The sequence below is a fragment of the Myxocyprinus asiaticus genome, chromosome 1 (assembly GCF_019703515.2).
Source record: "Myxocyprinus asiaticus isolate MX2 ecotype Aquarium Trade chromosome 1, UBuf_Myxa_2, whole genome shotgun sequence".
NCBI classification, from domain to species: domain Eukaryota; kingdom Metazoa; phylum Chordata; class Actinopteri; order Cypriniformes; family Catostomidae; genus Myxocyprinus; species Myxocyprinus asiaticus.
This window is the reverse complement of record NC_059344.1, coordinates 57,234,254-57,254,838: the sequence shown is the minus strand read 5'-3', so window position 1 is coordinate 57,254,838 and position 20,585 is coordinate 57,234,254. Positions and strand designations below refer to the sequence as shown.

The following is a 20,585-nucleotide window of genomic DNA, read 5'->3' as shown; positions in this document are numbered from 1 at the left end:
ATCTGTAATTTTTCAGGTTCTTAAGGGGTCATTTATTGGTCTGGGTCGGGATCTTATTGGGTCTGTTATTGGTCGTGGCCTGGATCTTGGGGGCTTTGTTATTAGTCTGATTCTTAGGGGTCTGTTATTGGTGTTGGTATAGGTCTTAGGAGGTCTGGTATTAGTCTGGATCTTTGAGGGTCTGTTATTGGTCTTGGCCTGAGTCTTAGTGGATCTAGTATTTGTCTGGGTCTTAGGGGGTTTGTTGTTGGTCAGGGTCTTAGGGTCTGTTATTACTTTTGGACTGGACTTAAAGGATCTGTTATTGGTCTTGGTAATAGGGGATCTGTTATTGGTCTTGGTAATGGGGGATCTGTTATTGGTCTGGGTAATAGGGGGTCTGTTATTGGTCTGGATAATAGGGGGTCTGTTATTGGTCTGGGTCTTAGATTGTCTGTTATTGTTCTTGTGCTGGATTTTAGGGGGTCTGATAGTGGTTTGGGTCTTAAGGCATGTGGTATTGATCTGAATCTTGGACCCCGTTTACACCTGGTATTGGGATACGTCTTGGGTGATCCTATCACATGTGGTCAAGTGAGACCGTTATTAACACCTGGTCGCTTGAATGTGTCTCCTATGACCACTTGTGATTAGATTTCGAGGGGAGGGACTCTCATTTCATGACAAACATCAATCACTATGTCAATGTGCTATTGCATGATAATAATCTGCAAAAAGTCAGAAAAGACAAAGAAAGCGCAGAAAAAACAGTGTCCTGTTTCTCTCAGATGCAGTTGAAATTTAATCTAAGCACAAGCGCATTTTGAGCAGAATTCTCTGTTATTTTAGTGGAGTACCTGAGCCTCAGATGTGTGTGCTTCTCATCCATGTCCCTGCATGTTGACCTCTCAGACACACTGAAAAAGTTTTGTGAAGAACTTGTGTATGGAGTTGTATTTGTTTTTGTTTTTTTAATTTTCTATTTGGATGGTTATTTCCTTTTAAAGGTGCTCGTAACCGGCAGTTTAAACTCTTGTTTCAGAGGAGAGGTGGTGCTTCACTGCTGAGCGGGATGCATCAGGACGGATTATCGTTTACATCTCAAATGCGATGTAGTCACATGCATTTTTGACTACCTTCGTATGTGATTTTTGTGATCCAATCACAAAACATTTTGCACCCCATTTACATATGTATTTAATGCTGACGACTTGTGATTGGATCACCTGAAACGCATCTTAATACCAGGTGTAAACGGGTTCTTGGAGGCTTTAGTCTCGATTCCAACTAGGGTTTTAACCATTAGAATTTAAACATGGTTTTAAAATGCCTGTAATGCATGATGGTGTCAGTAAAGGTGTAAAATACTACTGAAATGTTTCAGATGTGAATAAATTGTTCTCTCTCTCTTTATCTCTCTTTCAGATGTTATCAAGCTTCAGCTGGTGGAAGCAGGTCTGGTGGAGTGTCTGCTGGAGGTGGTGGCTCAGACAGTGGACAGTGACAGGGAGGAGGACGTGGCTCAACTCAAGACAGCATCAGATCTCATGGTGCTTCTACTGCTAGGAGGTACAAGTCAAGTAGATCTTTTTTTTTTTTTTTTTTTTTAGATATTCCTTTGAATTAAGGTTACTATGTAATTTCCCCTAAGTGAATAAAGCAAACAGGACCTGACACAGTGGTAAGCTATTACTTGATACTCTTTAATTATTGAAAGTGCTATTCTTGTTAAAGGAACAGTTCACCCAAAAATAAACATTCTGTCATCCAATTACTCATCGTTCTAAACCTTTTGTCTTTCTTCATTCGCTCTTTTCCATGTAATAAAAGTGAATGGGGACTGAGGCTCTCAAGCTCCAAAATGACAAAACAACACAGGATCCTAAAAGTGGTTCATATGACTTGTGTGCTTCATAAGCCTTCTGAAACCATACAATAACTTTGTGTGAGGAACAGTCATTATTCCCTCCGCAAAGCTCTGAAATGGACTTCTATGGACTACAAAAATGGCTTATTGATGCCCATTCACAGTCAGTAAATGGAAACGCGTGGCCAGGATATTTTTTGTGTTTTTTTTATTTGTGTTCCACTGAACAAGAAAGTTTGGAGTGACATAAGTGAGAGTAATTGATGACAGTTTATTTTTTTTTTGGAGTGAACTATTATAATTGGGTAATTATAATTAATTATATTTCCTTAATACAAACATGAGACAGGCCCAGTTTGTGATTTACACTCTCTTTCAGCTCTTCATTTGAAAGTGAAGGAAGCCTCTTGGAACCTTTTTGGTTCACCTTCTGTATTACTATTGTTTCCAATAGTACACAGTATTTTGTGTCGGTTTTCTGCATTTTATGCTGAAACTTAGTTTAGACCATTTTGGACCAGCTTAAACTCCAAGATCGTCTTAACTGGTTTAGATGCAGGCAGTGCTATTATGTTACTTGCACAAGCTGGGTTAGATGTTTGGTTGAATATTAGCCTCAGTCGCCATTCACTTTCACTGCATCTTTTGTCCATACATTGAGTGTAGATTGACTGAGGCTTGCAATCTTCCTAACATATACTTTTGTGTTCTGTAAAAGAAAAGAAGTCATTAGTGTTTTTTTTTTGTGTTTTTTTTGGGTGAACTATCCCTTTCCCTGCAGTACAGTATATATGAGTTTGTGGTACAGTGGTACAGTCACGTGTAATTTGTTTTCCTGTAGATGAGTCGATGCAGAAGCTGTTTGAAGGGGGCAAAGGCAGTGTGTTTCAGAGGGTTCTATCATGGGTGCCATCCAACAACCACCAGCTCCAGCTAGCAGGAGCACTTGCCATCGCTAACTTTGCCCGCAATGGTAAGACGTCAGTCCTGCACCAATTATTTAACATTGGTGAACTCAGAGCCCGTCACCACCAGACATGTTGGTCAGTAGGAATGGGTTTGAAATGCACCTTTAAAGCACGCAGATACATCCATATACATTCAGACGGTGCGTCACGTCTCGCAATTTTTTGTGAGCATCTCGCCGTTTAAGACGGTGTCAAGTTTAAAATGGTCCTTTTTAAAAATGCATCTGTGTCTTTGAACTCAATAATGAGTTTTATGTAAAGCCCCCAAAGAAACGCGTCCAACCAGGGTCAGGAGAACCCAAAACCAGCCTAATTATAACAGGGCTTTCTTAGGACCGATTAGTCGTTCAGACAACACTCTGACAAGTCGAATTTGAAAATATGTTGTTTTCCACATACCTGTTTGTAAGTATGTATATGTTACTTATTACCATGCACATTAGAACTGAGCAGTACATTTTCATTGTAGCAAAGTGCTGTATTGTGTTATTCTGAACTGTTACATTCTGTTTCATTAGCGCTACTCTGTCAGTTTTTTGGAAATACATAAATAAAAGGATCTGGATTCCCTCAAGTAACGCTAGTGCCTATAGTTAACTGCTGCATGTCAATGAGCTCTGTTTGCTGGCATCAGCTCTACAGCAGTTAAATGTTTATACATACCACACACACCCTACCTACACAAAGAGTGTATGCAGAAAAAAAAAAGAATGTGCCTTCAGACTCTTACCAAATTAAGACTTTGACTGAGCAGTTGAGGTTCTTTCAATGTTTATGTAGATCCAGCCTTCAGTTTTGTCCCTGTATAACCCCACTTATGAATAGAGTGGATACGCTTGTGAAAATTATTATTATTTTTAAATTGTTTAAGGTCTGGTTTTATGGAAGATGTCTTTGTTTGCAATATTTGGAAAGTTTCTGAATCAGTCCACAATGTGTACAACACTTTATTTCAGCCTGGTCTCATGAAAGTTATGTCAGCATTGCAATGTTTTTGCAAAGCTGAAATTACATGCTTCATTGCATGTTTGGCTGCAGTTTTCAAGTGAAATGTCCAGCGAGGAGTGCCAAAACCAAGCAAAATGAGGTTGTAATCAGACAAGGTTTAGGGTGAATTATAGATGGAGGTTTTAATAAGTAAAACTTTACCCTAAACCTAACCAATAGTGTCTGAAAAGATAAATGAGAGTTTAACAAACAGACATCCTTACCCTTAACCAACACCTAACCCGAACCGATATTATTTTAAAATGAAAATTCTAAAGAGAAAAAAAGAAAACGCATATTAACTGAAGCAACCACGGCATTTTGTGTCGCTTATGTCACTTTCACTTCCGTTTGTCTTTGGCTGGAGTGTCAAACACTCTATCAGGTGAGCTACCAAGCAAGCTAATGACATACACACTTATTCCTATATGTAGGTGGGTCTGTAATACAAGTGTTGAAAAAAAGTTTTTCAAATCATGCGCTAAAGTAAAAGTGTTTTGATGACATAACATAGCGAGGGGTGAGTAATAGAGTTTTTATAAAATCTAAATCAGCAATTGTACTCGTGATTCGTGTGACAATGATTAAACCACACAGTTGCTGTAGCGCCTCTAGTGTTCATTTCACCAGGAAGCTGCAGCGAAATGTAGAAAGCGGCACAAACAGTTTGCAAAAATGTATATAGAGTAATGTTCATTCTATGAGACCAGGTTACTTTGTTTTAGACCAGTATAATCTTCAATATAAGGGTAGTTGACAAATTACATGTTCATGAAATTGTGAAGATTTCAGGTTAAAATGCAAATCAATGTGTAAGGGAAAATTTGTATTTTAGGTTACTGTTTCATTTATAAAAAAATTTTTTACAGTTTCTGATCGCTTTTATTTTATTTATTTATTTATTTTTTTGCTGTTTACTTGTGCAGTTTAATTTAAAGTTTATTAAAACTTAATGGATAGTAATTATAAAAGATTTTAAAAAATGCACTTTAAAATAGTTTTAAATGAAGCAAAGCAGGTCAGCCTGCAGTATATGTCAACTACTCCTAGACACTTGATGGTTCACTTGATGCTTAATATTTTGTCAGTGTTAAGGATGTAAATAAATGCATTTTATCCTTTTGTGTTTACAGATGGGAACTGCATCCACATGGTAGATACTGGTATTGTACAGAAGCTTCTTGAGCTGCTAGACAAACATGTGGAGGAGGGAAATGTCACGGTGCAGCATGCAGCTCTCAGTGCCCTGAGGAACCTGGCAATCCCAGGTCAGTCTGAAATGACACCCACTGAATAATGCATTTGGATAAAAATTCAGAAACATACAATTGTTACATTTACAGCAGTGCTTATGGTCTAAGAACACTGGTTTAACAATTTTCCACAGATATTTCAATTTAGTTCAAGTTCAATACAGGTTTATTGGCATGACATGTGGACTACAGTATTGCCAAAACATTAAAAGGTTATTTTTATACTTACATGTTTATGAGCAATATAATTACTATATAATATAATATTTAATATTATAAATATAGGGGGGGCCTGGGTAGCTCAGCGAGTATTGACACTGACTACCACCCCTGGAGTCGCGAGTTCAAATCCAGGGTGTGCTGAGTGAATCCAGCCAGGTCTCCTAAGCAACCAAATTGGCCCAGTTGTTAGGGAGGGTAGAGTCACATGGGGTAACCTCCTCGTGGTCGCGATTAAGCGGTTCTTACTTTCAATGGTGCGTGTGGTAAATTGTGCGTGGATCGCGGAGAGTAGCATGAGCCTCCACATGCTGTGAGTCTCCACGGTGTCATGCACAGCGAGCCACGTGATAAGATGTGCGGATTGACTGTCTCAGAAGCGGAGGCAACTGAGACTTGTCCTCCACCACCCGGATTGAGGCGAGTAACCGTGCCACCAAGAGGACCTAGTAAGTAGTGAGAATTGGGCATTCCAAAATTGGGGAGAAAAGGGGATAACATTTAAAAAAAAAAAAAAATTTAAAAAAGAATCTATATATATATATATATACTGTATATATATATATATGTGTGTGTGTGTATGTTACGGCCCATCTAGGGTCAGGTCGCAACAGAAAAGACAATTAACTCCTTAACCAAATAAACACAGGCAAAATATATACAATAAACAAAAATAAATGCCTTCAGACTCCCTATTTCCCACTTTGTAAATTAAGTTCTATTTACAAGTATTTACAAACAGTCCTTAAATTAACTTAATTAAATAAAGTCCAAATGAGCATCCAAAAAAAATCACAACTAGTATGGGCAAAAGGTCAAACAGAGAGAAATACAAGTTTTCAGATCAAGAAGGCCAACAAAACAAACAGGAGCTATCAGATCAAGACGGCCAACACAGGTGGTGGTGGCGGCTGGGCTTTTAAAGGCTCAAAGATCCTGCTGGACCAATAGGGAGCAGTCATCAATTTTGGTGTAGGAGTCAATCAGGAAGCGGCACACTTACACTCAAACACAGAAACAAAACCCCAAAACATTACACTCACAAAATACCACAAGATCGTAACACCCCCACCCATAAGAATAGACATGAGTCATGTTTACGAATAACATCTAGACAGTGAATCTGCAATGACACTCTCTGTACCCTTCTTGTAAACAATTTGTAAATTAAAGCCTTGATAGATGAGTGACCACCACATGAGTCTGTGATTTTTGTTACACATGCGTTGTAGAAAAACAAGGATTATGGTCCGTGTATACTAAAATGGGTTGTGAACTAGAGCCAGTGTACACCTCAAAATGTTGTATAGCTAATACAGGGTATCTGCGGGTCCTTAAAAAGTCTTAAATTAATTACAAAAAGTCTTAAATTTTGTTTGCTGAGGTATTAATTTTTGGGGCATGAATAGAGGAGATGCTTAAAACAGCAGAATCTGCGCGAGTCAAAATAATCTCTCTCATTCTCTCTCTCTCGTGCATTTAGCAGCTGACGCTTGAGTTTAGTGTGAGCGTGCACAGGGAAGCGCATTTTTACTGAATTTACGATGTTACACATGTATAAACCTTCATAAACCCGTTAATCTGAAATGCAAAAGGTGTTATTTTGCGTCTCTAACACTCGCTCCTGCTTATAATCGACAAAGCGGTCAACGTTACAATTTGCAAGCGCGCGAGGTTGGAGTGTCTTTTGACGCCTTTGAAACCGTTGCGCTTCCTTATTTTACACTATACCTTTGACAATAATTGTAAAGCTAACAGAACTACTAACAGAAGTTACACCTGTTATATCTCTCATCTCCATCTCTCTAGATCTAGGGCTGCCAACACAATTGACACTGTTCTCAAACTCTCATGACACACGTCCCTTTTCTCACGAAGTGATAACGTCGCAGAGCAAAGAGGACACTGACAGCGCTAGGACAGACAAGACAGAGCAGCCTGCATGATGCTGCAAGTTATTCAGACCAATCGGGAAAGCAGCAGCACAGCGTCTCTCCCTCTCTTTCTCTTTCATAATTTAATCTGTTAACATTTTCAATACATCTTGTCAACTTTAAACAGCAGTTTTTAAGGTAACTGATATTTGAGATATTTCACTCAAAAATTTAAATTGTCATCACTTACCTTCATGCTGTTGCAAACCTGTATGACTTTATTTCAGTGGATATCAAAAGGAGATATTAGGGAGTTTCAGTCACCATTCACTTACATTGAATGAAAAACAAGATTCAGTGACAGTAAATGGAGACGGAGACTAAATGTTTTGCTTAACATCTCCTTTTTTGTTCCATGGCAGAGAAAAATTCATACAGACTCAAGGGTAACCAGTGATGACAGAAATTTCATTTTTAAATGAACTGCCTTTTAACTACCTGTTAAAGTATTTGTTAAAGTTATCTGCCAAGAAAAAAAATATAAATGTTATTCAGCACATGCTAGACCTTATTCACAGCAGTGGTATCTTTGATGTTTAATGACAATGACAACAAGGCTGTGCAGGATAGACGTACAGTCTCTTCGATGAGATGTACTGCAGTTTAAAGTGTTTTTGGATCATTCTGTGTACAAAACATTGAAGAAATATCTTTTCAAGGACACTCAGTAGACAAAAAAACTCCAGACAACATGAGTTGTGGAAAATCAGATTGGATACTGGAGCTTTTTACAGATTTATTCCATGCATGCCATTGAAGAGATGGTAAGTCTATCCCTCACAGCTTCATTTCCATTCCCATTAAAAATCAAACATGGCGCTACTGTGAATAAGGTCTATAGACCAATCCTCTTGTTTACAAAAATGTCCGTGCATGCGCAGTAAGTGGTGGCAGAAAGCCCACTGATTGTTGTGTTAGATTTGACAGATTAGAGGATTAAATGAAAGTATGACACAAAACCATCATAAATACAAACATATTCTTAGTGATACAATTACTATAATAAAATGAGTTAATAAATAACATGTAATCATGTTCGCTATACATTTTTGCTGCAAAGTTGTGAGTTGAAATGATCTCCTCAGCCCAGTCAGCTCTGATGGCTTGAAGCCACAGCAGTCAACGAGAGCCCTCGGAATCATTTTTCAACAATGTAATCCAATAAATAAATTTTTTGTGCATGGTTTTTGCCAACACTTCCGTGTTTGACATAAGTGGTGACATTGCCAAAGCATTGGTCAATTGCATTACGTCTTGCTGGAAAGCAAGTGACTAAAGAGAAGGGTCACAATATAGGCTACATACTTTAGGCTACATGCATTCTTAATGATTTCATTTAGAGTTTTAATGTTGTATTAACTTATTAACACATAAATGCACAATAAAATATATATAAAAAAACAAAAAACATGTCCAGAGACATTCAAGTAGTCTCAGTGGTTTTGTATTTACCAGCTAATGAATGAATGTGTTTTTTTTATTTTTTTATTTATTGCAAAAGTGGTCTTAAATATTTCTTTTATTTGGCCTTAAAAAGTCTTAAATTTCATTTCTTCGAACCTGCAGGATACCCTGTAATTGCAGAGCAAGTGCTTCTTTCTCGAAGGGTACTATATTTAATCTGGTGACAGTTGAACTTCTTGGAGTAGATACACACGGGATGATCGATTCCTGTTGCATCTTCCTGCAACAACACAGCACCAGCTCCGGCTTGCATCCACTTCCAGTTTGAATGGTCTCTTGAAGTCTGGAGCAGCTAGAACAGGAGCACTACACAATAAACTCTTCAAAGCATCAAAAGCAAACTGACAATTTGAATCCCAAGACAAAGATACAGTTTTATGAAGGGGATCTGTAAGAGGCCTCACCACATCAGAAAAATTCCTACAAAAGTTCCTATAGTAGCCTGCCTTCCCAAGAATACATCTCGGTTCCTGTTTTGTTTTGGGTACAGGGACATTTTTTATTGCTTGCACTTTAGCATCTATGGGACGAACACTACCTTGGCCAACTTCCTTATCCAAGTAAATAACAGTGACATGGGCAAACTTACACTTGTCAAAATGAAGGGTAAGACGAGCAGCTTGGTAATGTGAGAATACTTTTTCCAAGGTTTTCAGATGACTTTCTCAACTCTCCAAATAACACACAGCATCATCCAAGTAAGCTTCATAACATTCCACATTTGCTAGGACCTGACTCATCAACTGTTGGAAAGTTGCTGTGGCATTTTTGAGACCGAAGGCCATTACCTTGTACTCAAGAAAGGTGCCAGGGGTGGCAAAATCAGAGATTTCAGAAGCACGATCAGTAAGGGGTACCTTCCAGTATCCCTTAAGTAGACCCAACTTAGTAACAAATGTGGCATTACCAATTCGATCAATAAAGTCTTCCATTCTAGTAAGAGGAAAAGAGTCAGATTTGGTCAATGCATTAACCTTAAGGTAATCAGTACAAGATCGAAATGTATTGTCAGGCTTTGGGACCAATAAGCAGGGTGAGCACTAAGGACTAGAACTGAGCACTGCAAAACCATTTTCAACTAGGTACTGAGTTTCTTTCCCTATTATCTCATGCTTAACAGGATTAACACGGTATGCATTCTGCTTAACTGGGCCATTATTACCAACATCTACGTCATGCTTCAATACATTAGTCACAGAAGGTACATCAGATTTTTGGATTTTCTCCCCTTTTTCTCCCAATTTGGAATGTCCAGTTCCCAATTTGCACTAAGTCCTCATGGTGGCGTAGTGACTCGCCTCAGTCTGAGTGGTGGAGGACGAATCTCAGCTGCCTCCGTGTCTGAGACGTCAACCCGTGCATCTTAACCACAGAGACAAAGCACGTGTGGAGGCCCACGGCATCCACCGCGGCATCTACGCACGACTCACCATGCGCCCCACAGAGAGCGAACCACAATATAGCGATCACGAGGAGGTTATCCCGTGTGACTCTACCCTCCCTAACAACTGGGCCAATTTGGTTGCTTAGGCTGGAGTCACTCAGCATGCCCTGGGATTCTAACTTGCGAACTGCAGGGGTGGTAGCTAGTGTCTTTACCACTGAGCTACCCAGGCACCCAGGTGAGAGAGTTTTGAGGAAAGTGTTGAAAGTTTTTTGGAGTTTGGCAGACGAGCACAGGGAAAACAGATAAAACCTAATCGGAGCCCATCCATTTTAGGAGAGTATTCAGAGGGAGATACATTTACAGAGGTCACTGCTACTGGAGATGTTGTAGTGGGATGAACTTCAGAGCTAGATCGAGATACATATAACTTAAGCATGTTTACATGACACTTCTGACTTCCTCTTTCTCTCAGGTGTTTTCACCACATAATCAGTCTCACTAAATTTTTCTGCAATCAGATAAGGACCTGAAAATTTAGCTTGAAGTGCTGAACCAACAAAGGCAATAACACAAGAACCTTATCACCAATTTGAAATGAACGTGACAGCTTTTTGGTCATACTGTCTTTTCATACGAGCCTGAGACTTCTCTAGTGACTGTCATGCCAATTTCCAAACAGCATGTAATCGCTCATGGAAAGTGTTTACATGATCCAACACATTCTTAGAAGGCAAAGACTGGTCTGCTGAAATAAGTTGTTCTTGCATTACTTTCCAAGGGCCACAAAGAGAATGTCCAAAAATTAACTCAGACAGACTAAATCTCCGTATTACGAATGGCAAACAAAAGAAGAGGAATTTCTTCAACCCAATCTCTCTCATGCTTGATGCAATATATCCTAAGCATTGTCTTAATTGTCTGATGAAATCTTTCAATTGCTCCTTGCGACTGTGGGTGATATGCACTAGACACGTGATGTTTAATGTTCAACTCCATTACCTTACGGAAAACTCTAGACATGAATCTAGATCCTTGATCTGATTGAATAAACTTTGGCAAACCAAAAGTAGTGCAGAATTTGACCATGACCTTCACAATAGCAGGAGCCTTCAACGAACATAGCAGAATAGCTTAAGAAAACCTAATAGCAGAACACATCAAAGTTAGTAAATAAGAGTGACCAGATTTGGTCCTTGGTAGTGGTCCAACACAATCAATCAGAAGGTTCTTGAAACTGGTGTTGGTTTCAATGGTGCTTGTGGAACAACCTGATTTGGTTTCCCAGCAATCTTGCAGGTGTGACAAGAACGACAGTACTGTGACACAGAAGACTACATTGCGGGCCAAAAGAAATGTTTGAACAGATTATTCTCTGTTTTCTTAATTCCCAAATGACCAGAAAGTTCATGATCATGCGCTACACATAGAAAATGTTGTCTGTATGATTTAGGAACGACTACCTGGAACACAGAATTCCACTCATGTTTTGACTTCTCTGGAGTCCACTTACGCTTAAGTACACCATCATCAAAGAAATAAGCAACTGAATGTTTAGACAATTCCGATTTATCCACAAAAGCAGAGATGCATGATGACAGGGAATCATCAGTGTTTTGGGCCACCACTAACTGCTTCCACTGATTCTGGTACTGTTGTCGGCTTAATTCAAGTTCCAGTTCTTTTAACCGAATGGCCAGTAATGGATCTTTTGTTGGAGTTGGGTCAACGGGATCTATGCCAATCAGATTGTCTGGTTTGATTTCTGTCTCCACAGCCCCAAAACCCGCAGAATGAACTACAACACCTGTGGCCACACTCTCTTCCAATAAGACCCTTTGTTGTACCAGTTCTGCATATAGAATCTCCTTAATCTCTACGGCTATATCGAAAAAATCCGCTATTATCAACAAATCATCTTTGCGGCACTTTTCAAACTGTTCCGATGTGGGTGCAATCGTAAATTTATCAAGCTCAAATTTTGACGCCATTACCACTGTACTTCCTCCGTCACTAAAAGAAAACCACCAAGCAAACGTAAATGTACAAAAAACAGAGAAAAGAAGATACATTAAAGAAAACTGTAACTGTAAAAATGAAACTTACAAATCAGTGTGGGATTTAGCTGAAATTCCCTCTAGTTGAATGACGAGTGAGTGTTTAGTTCAGCTTTATTGAAATGGAAATTAGAGTACAATATTGACAAAGTATTGTAATGTTGCAGATTCTTACATTTATATAATATTTTCTAATATAGTGTTTTATATTAGTATTTGATATTATATAATTACATTCATTTATTTTTCTTTGTTTAATTTTAAGCACACAAATTGTAAATTTACATAAATTAAATGTACACATAGGCAACATTAATACCCTGCTTAAATCTGCTACCTCTCTTCTCCAGTGGTCAACAAATCCAAGATGCTCTTGGCTGGTGTGTCGGATATAGTGCTGAAGTTCCTCAAATCCGAGATGCCGCCAGTCCAGTTCAAGCTCCTCGGAACATTACGGATGCTCATCGACACACAGGGTATCTACACATTTCAGAAAACCACTGAGAGTAACTTTCCACTGTAATGTTCTATATCAGATATCTGACTGTGATAGTGGCATTCTACTGGTTTGTTGATTACGGACACAAGAAATTGTATTTTTTTATTCTAGTAATAAACCATTCTTAACTTGATTAAAACTAATTTAGACAAAATTAGTAAACCACCAATCCTTAAATGTCTTAGCACAGTCAAAGACACCGTGTATCATTGCATTTTAAGGTACAGATGAGTTAGCCTCTTTCTGATATAAAGTGAGCAAAGGATCAGTGGGATTTGCAGATAAGGGATCTGCCTTGGACAAATTTGTATTGGCTTTCAGTGACAGCTTAAGTCTTAAAGGAAATTTCAAGGGAAAATGCTTCTTAAGCTCCATTGACAGTGTCTGTGGCATGCGGTTGATTAGGCTAGTAAAAAATGTTGGCTTGTTCCTCAGTTTGAAAAAACAAAAATAGTACTTAAAAGTAACACACATAAATATTTAAGATATGCAACTAATCAAACTATTTTGAAAGTATAACCATGATACTTTCCAATATAAGTTATGATAACACATTTTACTTGTTAGCATGAGACTGGTGTGATACAGTATAACCGCTGTTAAAGGAATAGTTCTCTCAAAAATGAAAATTCTCTCATCATTTACTCACCCTCATGCCATCCCAGATGTGTGTGTCTTTCTTTCTTCTGCAGAACACAAACTAAGATTTTTTGAAAATTATCCCAGCTATGTTGGTCCATTCAATGCAAGTGAATGGCCAGAATATTGAAGCAGTATAAAAAAAGGCAGTATAAAAGTAATCAATAGGATTACTTTCAGTTGTTAAATCCATATCTTCAGAAGCGATATGATAGGTGTAGGTGAGAAACATATCAATATTTAAGTCCATTTTAATTTTTAATTCTCCCTGCCCAGTAGGGGGCGATATGCACAAAGAATGCGAATCGGCAAAAACAGTAGAAGAAGAATGTGAAAGTTAAAGTGGAGATTGATAGTAAGAAAAGGATTTAAATATTGATCTGTTTCTCACCCACATCGCTTCTCAAGATATGGATTAAACCACTGGAGTCGTATGGTTTACTTTTATGCTGTCTTTGTGCTTTTTGGAGCTTCAAAGTTTTGGCCACCATTCACTTGCATTATATGGACCTACAGAGCTGAGATATTTTTCTAAAAATCTTTACTTGTTTTCTACAGAAGAAAGTAAGTCATACACATCTGGGATGGCATTTCGTTGAGACTATTCTTTTAGCACACCTTGTCTGTCCAAAAGTTATATGCAAGTTTTCAACTTATTTCATAACCATTAAATCTGGTTGATCTGAACACGAATACAAGGATCAAGGAATGGAGGTGATGAATTTTCCGTGAAGTTCTATTTACCAAGAGCAAACTCCACATGCAGACATTACATTGGTAGCGCACAATCAGTATGTTTATCCACCTAGAGAATCCCATCACAAAAGGATTATTTAGATAAAACTTAAATAAGAAACATTTTTAATATTTATAGAATTCATGTAATTGTTTTAACCTCACATATCTGCTTTTAAACCATATTAAATGCCTTCCTGCAAACAGGTTTTCAAGTCATAATTTCTGTGGTAATCAACAGTAGATCACAAATGTTGTCAGTTTAGCTAAAGTTGTATTTAACACAGAAAATTCCTTTAAGAGTGTTTTAAAGGGGTCATAACATGCCTTTTTTTTTAAATTATTTTAATATGTTCCTTGAGGTTCACTTATAATATTAGTAAAGTTTTTTGCACAAAAAAACTGTAATATATTTGAAAGTAAGGAAAAAGTTAGCTGCGTCATAAAGGATTCTGCCTACGCGGTAAGGCGACTTGTTTTCTGCCCTTTTTTTTTTAAATAAATTGGGACATGTGCAAGGGATTGTGGGTGATTGAAGGCCATGAAGGATACACCTGATGCATCCCTCAAAATATGGCAAACTAAGGCTGCAAAACGAGGCTGCCTTAAATTGAGATGGCCTTCGACGGTGCTTGATGACATGGTAGCCGAGATATCCAGCCTAACTAGGCTGCAGCCTTCCGATTGAGAAGGACCCGCCATCTCATTGCTCACCACTGCTGGGCGGGGCTACGGAAGTGATAAGCTAAAGTAGCTGTTGATGAGTTGTTACGGAGGCGGTCAGATGCAAATGTCTATCACAATGTGACATCACAATGTGGAGGAAGTAGAGAACGAGTCATTTTGGCAGCTTGATTTCAACAAATGCTCTTTTACCTCCACAGTGAGGAGGAAGTTTTGAGTTCTGAAACTTACAGCATGTTTTTATAGTACAATGAGCTCTTATATGTCAACATATCAGGGTAAATATGATTCCTCATGTCATGACCCCTTTAAGCCATGTGCAGCTCATAGTACATTACATATTAAAGCCACAAGGAGCTTTTCTAAGATGGGTGTTTTTAAAAACCAGGTAGGTTTTAGTCTAGAGAAGTGTGTGTTTACCTGTGACAGCTGTGGAGCTGTTTAAAATGCTGAAAAAGCAATGGTCGTATGGTTGATTGGAATTATGTTTTATGTGTGTGTGTGTGTGTGTGTGTGTGTGTGTGTGTATGTCCTAGCATGTCTCCATAGAAGTTTGTGTTTGGAAAATTATGTTCCGCACTGTCTGTGTGTCGCAGCTGATGCAGCAGAGCAACTGGGGACAAACACAAAGCTGGTGGAGCGATTGGTGGAGTGGTGTGAAGCAAAAGATCACGCTGGAGTGATGGGAGAGTCCAACCGTCTGCTGTCCGCTCTCATCCGACACAGCAAGTCAAAGGTTAAAACAAACTTCTTACTCTCTCTCATTTATTCTCTCTCTCTCTCTCTGGCAGTTGTCTTATCCATAAACTCTGTCATCAACTCGCAACTTTTATCTACATAAAAGTAACATGGCAGCATTTTTTTGGAGAAGGCAGCTAACTTTGAGGCAAATGCACCTTTCTTTCCGATGCTATTTTCATGTTTTCTGCAAGCTGTAAAATTGGAAACAAAAGCAATGTTTTGAAGAAATATTGGGGCCATCATTTTTTCAGAAAATAGCATAATTTTCTGATGTATCTTTATTTCAGAAATTCCACGGAACACACTGTTTTTAGTAGGACAATGACAGTTTACTGTGTTGGAATTCTGTTATTAATTATCAATAACAAATTCAGATACTCTGGAGGTACTGACTTTTTTTGTTGTTTATGAACAGGATGTGGTTCGAACAGTTATACAAGGTGGAGGTGTTAAGCACTTGGTAACCATGGCAACGAGTGAACACATGATCATGCAGAATGAAGCACTGGTGGCCTTGGGTCTTATAGCAGCACTAAACCTGGGTAAAAATAAAAGACGACTTAAAGTACATTATATACATCTGTAAAGAGACGCTGATACACCTGAATGCATTCAGGGTTTGACTTTCAGTCTGGAGAGGTTAAACCAGTCCAGTTCGTAATTGCTGAAACTGGGTTTATCACTGTCTACTGTCATTAGATGAATTGCAGAAATGTTTTCAAACATGCATTATAAAAAATATACAGTACTGTGCAAAAGTTTTAGGCACTTGTGAAAAATGTTGCATAGTGAGGATGTCTTCAAAAATAATGCCATAAATAGTTTTCATTTATCACTTGATGTCATACAAAGTCTAGTAAACATAAAAAAAGCTAAATCAATATTCGGTGTGACCACATTTGCATCAAAACAGCACCAATTCTCCTAGGTACACCTGGTCACAGTTTTTCTTGGTTGTTGGCAGATAGGATGTTCCAAGCTTCTTGGAGAATTCACCACAGTTCTTCTATCTATTTAGTCTGTCTCAATTGCTTCTCTCTCTTTATGTAATCCCAGACTGACACGATATTCAGTGAGGGGCTTTGTGGGGTCCATGACATCTGTTGCAGGGCTCCCTGTTCTTCTATTCTAATCTTTTCTATTTGCAAAAGTAATGTTTGGGAGTCTAACATTTATATTTCCTATTGACACACTAAAGCTGAAGATATAAATAACCATCTTAAGGCAAATGCTTTTGTGAATCATCTTATGTGCCTAAGACTTTTGCACACAGTACTGTAGTTCCAACTCTAAAATCTGATTAGATGAGCTGTGTTTGAAGTCATTGTAAAATAGTCAATATGCACACTCCTGTGCCTACACATCAGCTGAATTCTGTATGCAGCAAGTTACCTGATTTTTGAACAAACAATAGGAAGAACTGTTTTTACTTTTTGAACATTGGTGCCTTTTATCATATTGCTGCTGTTTTAAAAGGAAAAACTCACTCCAGGCTGTGCGTGACAGTGATTGTTTCCAAAAGTAAGACGGTTTTAGGCCCTCTGCTTTTAAGTGAATTGTTGCTTTTATTTTCTTCATGGAGTGCCACTTTTTGCTACACTGTCTTTGAACAGCTGAGACAGTAATTTATCATTTCAATTTCAGATTGCGCAGAAACTGACTTTGTTGGCTCCAGTCTGGTGCAGGTTCTTCACAAGCTGCTGACGGATGAGCGCAGCGCACCAGAGATCAAATACAACTCCATGATTCTCATCTGCTCCATAATGGGATCAGGTAAGTCAAGGGCACTCACTGAACACCATCTATGGCTTTTTTTTCACGCTGCACCCAATTTTGATTTTGTTTTTTTAATCCAGTCTTTAAGACTATCTGTATTGTCTTTTTGCAAGTGATAAAATCAGACAAATCCAGACTGAAAACACATCTGTTTAACTGCGCATTTACTGATTACACTGCATCATTTTATTTCTGTATTCTTTTCCTTTTTTATTCATTTTAATCATTTTTAATATTTTATTTCATTTTTCTTTTTTTTACCACTTTTTTTTTTTTTTTTGCACACCACCACCAACTAAACTATGTGGATTTAAGTTAAATATGGCCAAAAAAAGTCTGATTTTTGTTGCCTGTCTGAACAAACTGTAGGACTAAAGAACTAAATATAGCCTGAATTTTGATTTTACAAACATTCAAATAGTCTTTTAGTCATTTACAATGACTTAAAGTTTATGGCATTAGTGATTGGAAAAGTCATTTACAGTTATATTGGTTACATTGGTCAAAAAGGATGAGGACCCTGTATTTACAATGACATCGAGAGAAGATGTCTCATGGTACTGTAACAGTTTATCCAATTCTGTGTTTTCTTCTCTCATCTCAGAGCCTCTTCATAAAGAAGTGCAGAGCTTGGCCTTCATCGATGTGGTCTCCAATCTGCGCTCGCATGAGAACAAGACGGTGTCCCACCAGGCCTCTCTCACAGAGCAAAGGCTAACAGCACAGAGCTAAAGGACTCTTACACTCCATTTTCTCCCTGCCTGCCTTCCCTCCCTCTGCACAAACACACATCCTCCTCGTGATCTACTCTGGTTGTCATGTGCCAAGCTGTTGTTCCCTCCTGCTACAGACCCCGCTACCCCACTGTTTGCTCAAAACATGCAGAGATGCATTATTCAAGGGCGGCCATACTTCGTATACAGCCTTGTGCAATAGATTCAATAGCAAAATACTTTTTAAAAGACCATAGCTGTGAAAAAATGCTGGTATGAAAACTATTAACAATAGAAAAAAAAAAAATGAATGGAAATAGTGCAGTTGTGCTTTCATGACATGTAAAATCCCATATACCAACCAACTTTTGCATGTTTTTTTTAATTGTCCAGTTGTCGATGTATCTGTGTTCAACCTTTCAAGCCACACCCATGATAAGCCCCAGCTCAGCCCCACCCACTTCTCCTGCTTTAATCCTTTTACATATATGAGTAGAGATCAACATGTGTTTGTACTGTACTGGGGACCTCTGGACCAGCATGGACCTTTCATATTTTCCCTCCTGGTCCCAGTGCCACCTATATCCATATATTTGGAGTTACTTTACTGGAAAGAGCTAATTCCATATTTCAACAGTCTGTTGTATTTACAAAAATAGATTATTATTATCATTTGGATGTATGAAGAAATAATTTGTCTCGGTACCAAGGACTAAAGTGGAAGTGTTCTACATAATGCCCTCAGAAACATGCAACACCTCATCACACCAGTCCAAAAAGAAGTGACATCATCAAAACACAGCATCACTAACTTGAAACACACACATACCGGATCAGGACATAACTAGCATGACTGCCAATATGCCATCGGCAAACAAGTACAGTAGGCTCCATACTTTGGGTTTGCTAAATGAAGTGTGTTACTGACATGTATGGGCTGGGACAGGTTGTTGTGTGTATCTGTGTGTATCTGTGACATAATGGGACAGCTACTTCACATATCGCCACACTTATGCTGAGTAAAGGAACCTAATAATAATGTTTCAGAATACACACTCTTTGTGAATGTTTGATACATCTTTTTATTCGAGAAAAATGTCTTTTTTGCATGTTGATCTGCCTGTCCTCCTTTCCACTCTTTCCAGTATCATGGAAACATGCGCCTCCCTGCATGTCCGATACTGTGAAAATCACCGTTATGTAGTCATTTTATGTCAGGTAAATCAGTTCTTATCTTATTTGTACCCTTTAGGAACCACATGGCAATCCAATATACCTACAGTAACAACCTTAGAAATGTAAACTGAAATAACTGTTGTAAATGTCATTGAATTGTACATTTGAAAGATTTAAACTTATTAAAACAGTTGCTGGTGACAAATATTTGCTCATGATTTTGATTGACCTTTTAAGTTAAATAGCTGAAGGGCACCAGGGTGGAAATAGTCTATTAAATATCTATGAATCTATAAATGAGAAGATTTTGGCAACACTTTTTAACATTAGTAAATGCTTTAGTTATCATAAACTAACAATGAACAATATTTATTAACAGCATTTATTAATTTTAGTTAATGTTAATTTATTAAAATACTATTGTTCATTATGTTGTTAAAATGTATACGTAGAAATTATTACATTACCTGAGATTAATAAATGCTGTAAAAGTATTTCTCATTGTTAATGTTAATTAATGCAATTAACTAATGTTAATGAATACAACCTTTATTGTAAAGTGTTCTCAAGATTTGTTAAACAGACCTGAAGAGAACTGCTCAGAGAGATTAATTACACACTGAAATGGAAGGGATGTTTTTGATTTGCATAATTATTTAGGTTGAACAAGAACTCCCTTATACGCATTTTTTTTATTTTTATTATTTATATCAAATATGTTTAAAAAAATAATGATTTGACTATGTGGGTTAAATCTGCAAAGGGCACCAATGATGCAGTGCAGGTAAGCCAAAATCTGTCAAAAAGGATGTTGAAAGTCTAAACGAGCTCTAATAAAAGTAGAGCAGCTATTTATTTTTTTTCATGAGCATATCAGAATTCATGGTAACACTTGAGTTAGCAACATTAGTTAACGTGAACTAACAATGAACAATAATTACATTTTTTAAATTAAAAGTTGTATAGGTTAACATTAAAGCATTATGAACTAACAATGAGCAACTGTTTTTTCTTCCCTTGCTTAAGTGTCCAAAATAAGTGTCCTTAAATAACTGAATAACTGTCAATAACATCCTGAATAACTGTTATACAGTAGCAATAGATTACAAAATGTCAATCCAAGTGGCAAGTGCAAACACCATTCAGCAAAACAATTCAGAAAACCAAGTTTGTTAGATTTTAAATAATAGCAGTATTGTTCAAAATTAAGAGAAAATAGTTTTGATATTTTGATCTAATGCAATCACATTCATACATCTGTAAGTGTGACTAGAGTGTCCAAGATTTTTCGGGGTCACTGTATCCTACAACCTGGGCATAGAACAGAAAACGTATAATGTCTTGAGAACTTTTGTCCTTGTTACTGGAGCATCAAGTAGCGTGACATGGCACGGTGCTTAAATAACTGCCGATAAATGTCAGGTTCAGACTTAAAAAAACAAGTTCATCTATTCCTACTTATTGTAAGCATTAACATGGGTGGAGTTATTAAAACATTTGAAAACGGATT

The 20,585-nt window shown here is 37.8% G+C and overlaps 1 protein-coding gene across 3 annotated transcripts in view; it reads left to right on the top strand.

The window, feature by feature from the left end:
• Positions 1-19,280, top strand: part of rap1gds1 (RAP1, GTP-GDP dissociation stimulator 1) — a 47,119-nt gene extending 27,839 nt beyond the window's left edge. For all 3 annotated transcript variants that reach the window (XM_051721185.1, XM_051721937.1, XM_051720372.1), the window contains 8 exons: positions 1,405-1,548; positions 2,688-2,819; positions 4,935-5,069; positions 12,463-12,588; positions 15,266-15,405; positions 15,826-15,952; positions 17,055-17,183; positions 17,791-19,280. In XM_051721185.1, the coding sequence (XP_051577145.1) occupies positions 1,405-1,548; positions 2,688-2,819; positions 4,935-5,069; positions 12,463-12,588; positions 15,266-15,405; positions 15,826-15,952; positions 17,055-17,183; positions 17,791-17,918 (1,061 nt within the window). In that variant the 3' untranslated portion in view covers positions 17,919-19,280. The remainder of the gene's footprint in view (positions 1-1,404; positions 1,549-2,687; positions 2,820-4,934; positions 5,070-12,462; positions 12,589-15,265; positions 15,406-15,825; positions 15,953-17,054; positions 17,184-17,790) is intronic.
• The last annotated feature ends 1,305 nt before the right edge of the window (positions 19,281-20,585 follow it).